Source organism: Pseudonaja textilis, chromosome 3 (genome assembly GCF_049901715.1).
Source record: "Pseudonaja textilis isolate UNSWEBS1 chromosome 3, rPseTex1.2, whole genome shotgun sequence".
NCBI lineage: Eukaryota > Metazoa > Chordata > Lepidosauria > Squamata > Elapidae > Pseudonaja > Pseudonaja textilis.
In genome coordinates this window covers 160,955,587-160,968,069 of record NC_141992.1, presented here as the reverse complement: position 1 = coordinate 160,968,069, position 12,483 = coordinate 160,955,587, and the positions used below count along the sequence as shown (strand labels likewise).

The following is a 12,483-nucleotide window of genomic DNA, read 5'->3' as shown; positions in this document are numbered from 1 at the left end:
AGGGGGGTAGAATAAATTACATATATTAGATATTTCTTGACTGCTTGCCAGGAGAAATGTAAAAAAATAGGAAGTCAAGGTAAACTAGTAATCATGAGGATGATTACTTGTGATATATGATGTCTGGTAATCTTTTAAGCAGAATAATTTCATCCAGTAAGAGAAGAAATATGGTTCTCAAAGTTTTTCTTAAAAATTAATGTAGACATGACATTCAGACAGACTGAGGTTTGCAGGATAACTTAATTCCATTCAATCCAATTTTTATGCCTTTCTGAATTTCCTCTTTCTCTATCCCACCATCTATTAATAAAATCTGAATACATCTTTACATATTGTCTTAGGGTCCCATTCATTACAAGAAGCCCCTTGAAAAGTGACCAAAGGTATACAGACCAAGAATAATTTGTACTCTAGTCAACATTGATAAGATTAGAGACATCCTTTTATCTGATACTTGGAATGTACCAATAGTAACAATTCAATTTTAAATGTTCTTCTCCCTCCTTTCCCTTCTTTTGTGGTGCTCTCTTACTTTCTTCCTCAATGTAACATATGTTGAATAAATAAAAACACATGATTAAAGACATAGTACTTATATCACCATATGTCAGGCAGCTTTCAGTTTAAAATAGCTTTGAAGTTTATTTTTAAAAATCCTATCCTTATCCTGCCCTAGTTTCTCTGCAGAATAAGTTGCAATCAGGCTGGTTATACACAGCAATTGCAAGTAAGGTTCACCTCCGGCTTCAATTTCCTACACTGTCTCTTCATGAGAGTGGCAACATTTCATATACACACATAGTTTTATGCAGGGAAAGAGTACTTCTGCTGGAAATAAAGGAGCACCTTTCTATATGCAATGTTCCTTTTGTAGAGAATTCTTATACTTGCTATTCCTGCATTTAGATTGATAATTCAATGAGTGCCTAAAAATGTGTACATTAATTTGAATTTTTTAGCTTTGCAATTGTTGATAGGAAATGGAAAATAAAACAGGTTTCTTAATAAGTTTTATAAATGCACGTATTTCAAGCAAATTATTGTTGTAATTTATTATTCTCATCTGTTGTTATTATTGTCTTATAATATCTCTATTTTTTCACAGAGGTATTTCCAAGAGATTCCAGTTTAAAAGACAAATTCATCAAACACTTTACAGGTAAAAGCTATGGAAAATTTATTTAGATAACCTCTATCCAACTGTTGATTGTGTCTAGCAATGTTCAGATGATAAAGCTATACAAAGAAATACAAAATTAGGACCATGATATAGCTAAAATGTCTGGAGAAAGTGACTGCTTACCTTCATTTGAATGCACACATTCATCTCTATGCGTGCAGTTATCCATGACATCATCCATGCATCCATCCATCCATCTATGGCTGCCCATCTCACTTAATTACTCTGAGTGGCTTACAGTTCAGAAATTATGATTAATTTTTTTAAAAAATATTTTAAAACAATAAAAATGGTAAAACCAATACAAATAAATATTAAACATCCAATTCACAAATTAGAGATATATGGCACTCCAGGGATCAAAAAGGATAAGGGACTAAAATAAAATCTAAAATTTAGTTGAATTATAATCCAAACTCATTTAACTTCATGTCTTTTTGTAAATACAATTTCTTCTATGTATCTCTTGGTTTTTTCTTTTTTATACTAATTTGTGTTTGTTTGCTGCTCAGAGTCATTGGTTTGGGATGGGTGGGTACATAAATTGAATATATAAACAAAATAAATAAACTACAATTTTAATATAATACCTTTGAAAAAAAAATGCATAACCTATAGCAGCATAAGCTGTGATCCTAGAGCCTGAAATTGTTCTGTATATTTGCACAAATTTCAGATTATAAAAAGTTTTTATAGACAAATTCAACTCATTTCAGGGAGATAGAAACTGAAAGAGCTGAACTATAACATTATACTTATTTATTATCCCACTTTTATGATTTTTATAAACAACTCAAGGGGGCGAACACATAATCTTTCTTCCTCCTATTTTGCCCCAAACAACAACTCTGTGAGGTGATATGGGCTAAGAGAGAGTGACTGGCCCAAGATCACCCAGGAGGCTTTCATGCCTAAGGTGGGACCAGAACTTATAGTCAAAAGAATAACAATAACATACAGAATAATGTATGTCAAAAAGAAAACACATGTTCTATCCCAAATTAGACATCTGGTTGGCAAGTAATTATAATTTATTGAATTTGCTTAATAAGAACCTTCTGATAATTTTCTATAAGCAAATTAAAGAAAACAACAGTCCAAAAATGCAAGACTTTATGTCCCACTAAATACCACTTCTGCTGTTTTTGTTCTTTCAAACCCCACTGTGCAAAGGACTTGGGACTGTTTATCCGTTTGTTAACAATTATCTTTTTATCTGCAGTGGCATGATTCTCTTAAAACAAATAGGATGGGACCAAATTTGGTAGAAGCGGAGAAGCCAAGCCTCCCCCCACTCCAAAACAAGGTTATTCAAAAATGGGAAAGATGCAATAAGAAGTATGTAGAGAAAAACAAAAAACAAATAGAAACTCCCAATGGGTTACAGGAGATACAATCAGAAAGGAGCTTGTTGCTGATTCTCCATTCAAGGCTCCCTCATTTTCTTTCCCACTCCTGTGATGCAGAGCAGAGTCGTTTTAAAATGCTTAAAGCTATGCCCTGCATGCTTTCTTTGCCTTCTAATTCCATCCAACTGCATATTGGGATATTGGGAAGAAATTATGTAAAAGGGCTCATAGCATAATATGATAGTCCATCATCAAGACGAGATGTTGGCTAAGGAAAGATGGGATTTGATAATTGACAGCATAGACTGAGGACTGCAGAGAAAAACATTCAATAAATATTTTTTTCTAATGTGACCCCCTGAAAAAAGAATTTGAATATTGGCTCAGAATATTGTTAGCTGTTTTATTTTAAATCTCCCTCCCTCTTTCTGCCAGCCATGTGATAAAGATCATAGATCTAGATCTATCCTGTAGATCTAGAGTACATGCTTCCTATTGCATACAGAAAAATATATGATCATAGCTGATAAAGGGGTTGGAAAGTATTCCAGAAACCATGTTTCTGCATGCTTGCAGCTCTTGTCATTTTAATTTCATAAGTTTTATAAAAATGATAAATTATATGTAATGAAGTCAGAAGATTATGTCGTATTGTGTTTTGAGTAGAGAATGCAAAACAAGTGATTTTAAGTAGATTACAAATGAATCAAATATAGATAATTAAAAATGAATCTTTTTTCTTATTTGAGTAATGTTAAAAAAATACCAAAATTTTGTGTTTCATTAATTATTATGTATTATCAAACAGGTCCTGTCACATTTTCCACTGAATGTAGTAAACATTTCCATCGTCTATATCATAATACCCGGGACTGTTCAACACCAGCTTGTAAGTTACAACTAAAATTAAATTCATGTTTCCTAACCCTGTTAAATTGAGGCTCTTATTTCATGGCTATTTCACTACCCTTCTTTGAGAATAGTATGTGTATACATTTGCTATTATCTTGTCAAATAACTCAAATCTATAATAATGGCTAAAACAGATTATTAAATTTATTGATTTAGTGATGATGGATAGAATTATATATTGAATAAGTATCTTATGTTTAATAACTATAAGTCAATGTTACTGATTACTAATTGCACTTGATTACTCATTTTTGAGAATCTATTTTTTTCCTTCTCTTTAACAGTTTATCCAGTTGGGGCTTTTATTGTATAATTGTCTATTCATGAACAATGGAATTTTATAGGAAATTCAATTTCCATTTGTAATCTTTCATACTTTTAGTCTTCTTTTCTTATGACAGAAAATTGGTTGACTAAAGTAAATCGTGCAATGTATTTTCATTAATGAATAGGGGGATTCTATCTCCCTGTAGTTACCAGACCAACCATGTTTATTGAATAATTAATTATATTAAAATTACATTCAAGAATTTTGGTAACACCATTTGTGTCTGCCCTAAACAGATCTGGAGAGGGAGTACTTTATCCTTATAAATACAGAAACCAGTTTTTTTAACCTAGAAGAAAAGATTGAATAAAATGTGTTGTGATGAAGTTTTTGCAACACCGGAAGACTGCTACAGAATTTTCTAATAATGGGTCTTGTTTACAGTATTTGTAGGTAAAAAGGTATATAGCTCATAGCATCATTGGAATGTGCAAGCTCCTTCCTCTCTATAACATAAAAAGCCATGAAAGATAATCTTAATTGTGTGCTGAATCATATTTCAGTAACTGCAAGATCTGTCACCTGTTCTTTTCAGAAAAAAATAACTTGTGAAAAATTTAGTTTTGAACTGATGATATGTGATTATTAAGAGTAGACAACAACTGGATGGAATGTAATCTATCTGGGTATAATGCTGTAGCCTTAGAATGTCTTTCTTATTGGACCATTGTTCCTCTTTAATGAGAATCTCTCTTGAGAAACATATAGATATTTCCATTGATTGACAACTGATACATAATAAAAGTCAATAATTTGATCACTTGCTTTTTCTAAAAATGTGGCATCCTCAATTATCTTCTGATGTAAAGTATTGCAGTTGAAAGTCATGAACCTTTTGTAATTGAAAAAAATAGAGATAATTTAAATTATTGTAACTTTGTAGTTACTTTAGTAGGTGTGTGCTAAATTGTTCATATCAACAATTCTGTTTAGAACAGTCATTTTGGGATGGTTCCTTACCAGAACAATATATGTACATTTTGTAGGAATGCTGAATGAAGAATGAATGTAGGCAGAAATTTTGGGGGGAGGAGGGGTTGGTAAGAATTAAATAACTGAGGCCGGGTATCTTCATAGAAGGGAGAGAAGGAAAGGAGGTTTCTGAGAAGATTGAAAGTGAGCAGGACAATGAGTTATGCCATGCTGTAATATCACAGCAGCTGAGGAGGAAATGGTGATGCACTGCATTGTTTCTGAAATGAGGGGGAGAGGGGCACCAGCGTTGCCCTAAATATCCTGTAAAATAATTCAAAATTCTCAGAAGATTTTGTTTCTGCCAAACTTTGATCAATCCAGAAATCAGAATTCTGAAGTGTACTTTCTATTTGGGAACATATTTATGAGCATTTTTGAGAAAAAAACCTTTTCTATTCTGAAATCATACAAATGTTGAGCTACATGTTGCTAATCAAAACTAACAATGTGCTTCTGTCATATTCATAGATTATAAAAGATGTGCAAGATTGCTGACAAGGTTGGCAATGAGTCCACTCTGCACACAATCATAGGAAGACAATTAGGTAAGTATTTATTTAAACTTTAAATAGACAAATTATTGGTTGGATCATGTTAACTATTTTTAACAGAAACCAATAATGAGAGCAAATTGTTTATACTGAATATTGTTGGTTTCTATATATCTTTTCTTGTAGTAGTTTTAATTAATTTTTTTGAGTGCATAATAAATGCAAATAAAAAATCAATAAAATCTATATGGGAGAAAACTTGACATAGTTCTATATCATGAATCTTTTTTAAAAATGCATAGAACACAATGAAGGAAAGGAAGATGGTGATGGGTACCTTCATGGTTTAATCACAGTGAAAATAATAATTACCTATGAGCTTTTGAATTCAATTCTCATAGATTCCCATTAACAAATCAGTGTTCAGGGATTATGAGCTTCTAAAGATTCATTGCTAATATTGCATGTTAATATCGTGCATGAGTCATGAGTCCAGTTAAAGTCCTGGAGCCAGAAGTTCCATGCACCCAAAACCACTTGCCATAATCTTTTCCCCCATCCAGATCCCTGCAGCTTCCAGGCACTGCAAAAAAGCAATGACAGATCACTTGGCTCACCTGGGATGGAGATGTAAACTTGAGTATAATTGGTGGTACCTCATCCCATGATGGTAAATTATATTACCCAGTGGCTTTTTGTAAATATTAAAAAAGAATGGAGAGAATACCACATCCTGGAGCACAATTCAAAGAAGGGGCTATGGGCCAGACCTTGTTCTGTAGCCAGTCCAAAAGAATACCATGGTTAATGGTATTGTCAGCTGCTGACAGGTCAAGTAGAGCAAAGATGGATGCATTATGTCTATCCTGCTCTTGCCAGAGATTATCCATAAATGTGACCAATGCGGTTTCTGTCTCACAACCAAACCTGAAACTTAACTGGAAGGGGCAGGATTCAAATTATTTAACAACCAGTTTTCTGCCCTAATGACTAGCTGGGTAAGTGTGGCTGGGTGGTCATGTGACTGGGTGGTCATGGCTAACAAGACATCACTTACCAGACCCAGCTACATCTCCAGGCCGCTCACTTCAAAGGCCTCAACAAGATACAATCTCTATTTACTACTACTGAACATCACTTAATGTTGGCAAGGAAAATCACAAAACACAGCAAAACACACTTAAATCTTGCTTAGCAGTGGAAATTTTAGCTCAGTTGTAGCCATAAGTCGAGGACTACCCCTAATGAGAATGTAGGATAAGGAGCCTACTTTGCTCACCCTTTTGGGGTGACTTTCAAGAAACATTTCAAGATGAAAGATTTTGGGCAGGTGGTGGTGGTGTCACTGAAACAAGTTCACTTGATGGGGTAGCTGCCCTCAGCTGATGGCTGCCACATATACATTTACATTTACACAGTGACAGGGGAATAAAAAGGCCACCCAGCAGGCCAAATGGTCATTCTCTTGCTTTGTTCTCCTGCCTCCAGTCTTGCAAGCTGCCTTTTCTCTTCCCAGCTCCCTTCATCCCAGGAGCACTCCCCTCTCTACTACCAGCTGCCCCCTTCTCCCTCTCCCTCCTTGCTGATGGGTGATTCTGTGCACAGTAGGCCACACTTTAAAAAAAAGACTTTTAATGAAACCTCCAATGCAGCGGCCAATCCCAAGCCCAAAAAAATCAGCTCTCCCCTCTCCACCTGGTGAGTCTGCTTTGTCTCCCTTAACTGGGCCTAGAGCCTGAGGGAGGATGAGAAATTTAATGAATGGGAGGGAGGAAGGATAGAAAGGCAATAGAGCAAGGGTCATGAAGTAAACTCTTAGCTTAGACCAGTAAAAGGCGATAGGTGGTGTGTGGCGGCGGCGGCGGCAGCAGGGAATACAAAGAATAACTGAAGAAATGGTGCAATGGTTGGCTATCCTGGCTTCAAAAAAACGTTTCCTTCAGGGCAAGGGTGCAACCTGTTTTCTAAAACAGAAAAGCCTGCTAAGCTCCAGATCCTGCAAAACAAGCTGTTGTGTTCAGTCTGTGCACCCATCTCCTGCCTTTCTAAAGGACACCTTCCCCACCTACCACTCTGCTTGCTCCTGCATGTTTCCACTGTGGTCTATTATGGCCTGCTGGCAGCTGACAGAGCTGGCAGCAGAGTCGGACAGTAACAAGGAGGTTGGGGAGGAACCTGGGCCAGTCTCGGAGGCTGAGGAAGGCTCAGACGAGGGTCCTGTGTCAGAGGCAGAGATAGGACCAGGGCAGGCTGGCAGTCATCAGCTGCTTTCAGACTCAGACAGCAGTGAGGTGGGGGAGTTTCTGAAACTGGTTCTCAGAGTGCACATGCACAAGGCTACCAGAAGACAAGAACAATTGAGAAAGCAGGGTGAACTCAGGAGTAAGGCCACACCTCAAAGATGATTGGCTCCTCCATAGGATATAAAAGAGGCGAACAGGACATGAACTTTTGAAGGAAGCAATTAGTTGTCTGGTTGGTTCAAACTCTGAAAAGTGCTGTTTGACTCTTTGTCAAGTTTGGCCTTGCTCTGTGTTTGGCAATTAGTTCTCTGGCAGCACTCCAAGTTTGATAAGGTGGGTCTTTATAAACATGAAAGACTGTTCATGAAAGACTGTTCCCCTGAAAGACTGTTTGTGAAGTGTTGTGAATGAACGTAATTCACAGCCGTGGAAATAAAAGAAGTTTTGCCAGGTGTCTTATGCCTTTTATGGAAGCCTAGGTCAGAACACGGTCCCACCCTTTGCCAATTCAACTCACTTACCTCCAGCCTGTTTTCTCTCTTTCAGAGGCCCCTTACTTACTCTCCCTGCTTCTTCCCCAATGACTGCCTCTTTCTTCATCCAACTCCAAACATACAGAAAGAGCAAACACACACAAACCTCATGGTGCCAGGGGGATTTGCACACACGCCGTCTTCTCACAAAAGGTCCCAGTGCTGTGAAGTATGTGCATGTTTGCTCTGTGTGTAAGTTGAAAGCCGAGAAAGAGGAGATAACTTGGCCAAACTTTTTTCGCTTCCCTTTGCAGCAGAAGCTGCTCAGAAGGCAGCCACTCTGGCCTGTCCCTTTAAGGTACTTGGATACTGCTTGCCCTCCACCCCTCTGCAAAGGTAGCCAAGTGGGGCTGCCGCAGCCAAAGGAAAAGGACTAGACACTCACAAACTGAAGCCAGTGGGGGCGGGACAGGCTGCAGTGACTGTCTTCTGAGCAGCTTCGGCTGCAAGGAGAGGTGGGAAAAGTTCAGCTAAGTCATCTCCTCCTTCTCAGCCTTAACATACACACAGAACAAACACACGCACACACCTCATGGTTGGTGAGAGCCAGGCCCAAAAGGTGGCCGAGCCTCACCGTGTCCACCCTGAGGTGGCCCTTCAGCCAAGCACCTTCCCTTCACGGGCATCCACAGTGAGCAGAGTGGGCAAGGCATGGAGATCAACTGGGCCACATGACCGGCATGGTAGGCTGTGGCAAAGGCAGGCAAATGGACACGGCACGGAGAACATTTGGGCTACAAGGCAGGTGAGGTGAGATAGGGTAGAGTGGGGCCAGAGGTGGTATTCAGCAGGTTCTGATCAGTTCTGGAGAACTGGTCGCAGAAATTTTAAATAGTTCAGAGGACTGGCAAATATCACCTCTGACTAGAGTTTTTACAGAATCCTTCCCCTGCCACGCCCACCAAGTCACGCCCACAGTACCGGTAGTAAAAAAATTTGAATCCCACCACTGGGTAGGGCGGAGCAGGATAGGGTGGGTGGAGCCAGACAGTGGTGGGATTTGCTGGTTCACCAAACTGCACAGAATCATAACAACTGGTTCAACCAAACTCATCCGAACCGGCAGCAGCCCACCTCTGGTTTTAAATAATCTGTTTCTTCCATGATCCTCTGAAGCTGCCAAGGAACCATCTTCTGTATCATTTTTCCTAAAGAGGGAAGGTAGAAAACTGGGTGGAAATTGTTCAGGCAAGTGGGAGATGGTTTTTAAGGAGAGTACTACTTATTTTTATTTATTCTCATAGCATATTTATTTATTCTCATAGTAGGTTTTTTTTTTTTACTGAAGCACCCTTGCTATGATTGGAAGCTATCCTCTATAAAGGTAGATTGTAACCAAAATGGAATCAACTAAAGCACTATAATGATAACAAGACTGTGTTCAAACTTGCTGCCTAGTGTATGGCTCTAAGATGGTGCTGTCAGAAATAATACATCTGCTGTGAAATGGCATTCAGCTTTTTCAGTTATCAGATACAGTGTGAGTTAGGAGTTAATAGGCAAGTTAATTTTGATTTGCATTGTTTATAAGGCTCTAACTTTGGAGAAGCCCTGCTAAATGATACTATTTATCTGACCTCGGCTATCTTGGAACCTAAGCAGAATTGGCACGAATTGGAATTTTATGAGAAGCCATTTAAGAAATCCAGAACTGAGGCTGTAATAATAATCTGAAGAAAGCACCATTCAGGAAAAAAGCAGTAATAAATCATTTCTGTCCATATATAGCTATGATGGCGAACCTGTGGCACACGTGACAGAAGTGACACACAGAGCCATCTCTCTGGGCATGTGAGCCATCGCCTGTTGCTCTTCTTGGTTCTGGCATGCCAGCCAGCTGGTCTTCATGCTCATGGGAGAGCCAGAAACTGGAAGAGCAGCCACCTGGTGTGCATGCGCATGATGAGAAGATAATCTTCTGATTTCCGGCATGTGCATGCATACCGGCCACCTGGTCCTCCAGTTTCTGGCATGCATACATGCACAAAGACCAGCTGGCCGGTATGTATGCGCACCAGGTGGCTGCTCTTTCAGTTTCCATCATGCACATGGAACGTATGTGCACACATGTGCACACACGCTCCCATTTCGGCACTCATTGACGAAAAGATTCACCAACACTGATATATAGTAATCACCAGGAGATTTGACTTTTGTCTTGAAAACAGTTTCACATTTTACTTGTCTTTGGAGACATTTCAGAAGTTATTGTGATTGAAGTCTATCAACCAATTTAAATGACTGAAGTATTTGATATGCTATCACTGCATGCCATCAGTTTTCTTCTACACCCATTTCAGAGCTGTAAGAGAACTTACTAGAGGAAACTACTGCTATATTAAATTTGCTTACGTTGTAGCAACAAATATTTTATAACTTTGAGATATACATTTACATAGGGGGCGTGCATAAGCACACCAACCTGCTACTGTCACTGTCCTATTGTTTCTTTTTATTTTTCTTATATGTATCCATTTAATGTATTCATAACTATGTTTATACTTATACCTGTTATTTTATAATTGCTTGACAAAATAAATAAATAAATAAAATGTTACACTAATATGTAATTCTTTTATTTAAAAAATGACATTGTAGCAAAGGACTTGTTACCTAATTTACATGTATGTTGGAAAAATATAAAATGGAAAGATATTTTTTAAAAAATGTATACAAATGTGTGAATCTTGAAAAAGCCCATTCAGAGAGATTGCTCTTCACAAAGTTGTTCATATTTTGATTCTGTGTTATATTTGGACTGTGATGTTTCTCCTACCTGCTAAAGATTAAGTATCATTTAATGTTGCTATAGTCTGAATGATTTATTTTAAAGTATAGGAGTAATTCTATAAAATATCTTTGTTTTATATTGATTATCATTATTGATTTATTATTAAATTAGGTGGATACCTCTGTGATGACTGATCTTTCAGGCATTCCTGCTAACACTGAACTCTGATTTGCTGAGAAAGTGCCTTGAAATCTGCCCCAAGACAATAGAGAAGTTACCTGTGCTTTTTGACTTATAAATGTTTGGTACTAAATACATTTTATTTTCATATATGTTGGATATTCCAAACCTCTGTGATAGGAACATATTTTATTTGAATTTGTAAATTTGCTGCCTATATCTCAAATCAGCCAATTTATTTAAATATGTTGTATATAATGACTACTAATATGCTACTTAACTATTTTAAATATATGCAGGGAATTAGTTGATGTTTGTGTTATCTTGTTTCATTGTATTTTATTGCTCAGGCTCTTAATTTCATTATTTGCACTAACTTGAAATTCAGAGGTCTCTGTAACTGAAAAAGCTGCAAAAGGAATGGTTTACTTTCAATATAAATGTTTTATATTATGAAGCTTTGAATTAAATGTATATATGTTTCCTGGTGTGCAATATATGTGTGCATGTGTATATGTATATTTTGCACATCCGAGCAAAATGCACACAAATGCATAAGGCTGTTCTGGATTACCATCAGTTACTTTTGTACTGGCACTTAACAAAAATATAAATAATGTAAATATAAAAGACTGGAAGACTGCAATGCAGCTTTGATGGAATAAAAGCAAAATTAAAGGTGTTAACAGTTTATGTTGTTATTGATAAATTTCAGATATGGGAAAGCATAGTGAATTTGAGTATCACTGCAATAATTATGTTATGATACTAAGTTCCCTACTTTCTACAGCTATCCCAGATTTAAATGTCTTAATTTTACACACATATAAGCAAAGGGTAAAGATTGCAACGCATAGCTATAATACCCAGCCATCAATGACTGCATTGAAATGAACAAATTCTTGAAGCCTGTTAGCAAAGAAATGCCTAAGCTTTTCATGTAAGAACTAAGGCTCCAATATCATTAAAGGAGAATATTTGTAGCTCAGAGTTGAAATGAGGGGTCCTTGGTACTTTCTGAGCTTGGCTATTTTTTGCAGACCTTTCATTACCCTAAGTATTTAACATCATCAGTGCTAGTGGGTCCAATTCTATGAATTTGAAGGCAGAAATCAGGGCCTAAGAAAAGAATGGGAAAAGGTTTATCAGGTAGATTTGAGACAATTAATAAGCAATTCTAAATTTTACCGAGGTAAATATTAGGTATTGCTTGGACAACTGGTCCAGTTTATGACTATCATATTAATATGCCTCCAGTATAAAAATATTTTAAGTATCAAAGATTTTAAAAATCTGAAGAAAGGATTATTAAATATATTTGATGATCAGAACCAAAATTACAAATGCCCATCAAATTTCTATTTTCCATAGACAAGCTAATATTGCTAAACAATGGAAATGTCTAGAACTCTAGATGATATTTCAATTGAAAACTGGAATGATAAGACCTAATGTAAAGTGTTCCTTAAGAAAGTTTATGAAAAAAATCATCCTTGACAATGCAAAAAAGCAGTTCATTATTCAATGATGGTAGGATTTTATTTCCATAGAAATAAGC

At 36.9% G+C, this 12,483-nt stretch overlaps 1 protein-coding gene across 1 annotated transcript in view; it reads left to right on the top strand.

Annotated features, from left to right (window-relative positions):
• Positions 1–11,607, top strand: part of ALKAL1 (ALK and LTK ligand 1) — a 28,896-nt gene extending 17,289 nt beyond the window's left edge. The window contains exons 2-5 of the mRNA XM_026699602.2: positions 1,109–1,162; positions 3,341–3,421; positions 5,216–5,292; positions 10,917–11,607. Of these exons, the coding sequence (XP_026555387.2) occupies positions 1,109–1,162; positions 3,341–3,421; positions 5,216–5,280 (200 nt within the window). The 3' untranslated portion in view covers positions 5,281–5,292; positions 10,917–11,607. The remainder of the gene's footprint in view (positions 1–1,108; positions 1,163–3,340; positions 3,422–5,215; positions 5,293–10,916) is intronic.
• The last annotated feature ends 876 nt before the right edge of the window (positions 11,608–12,483 follow it).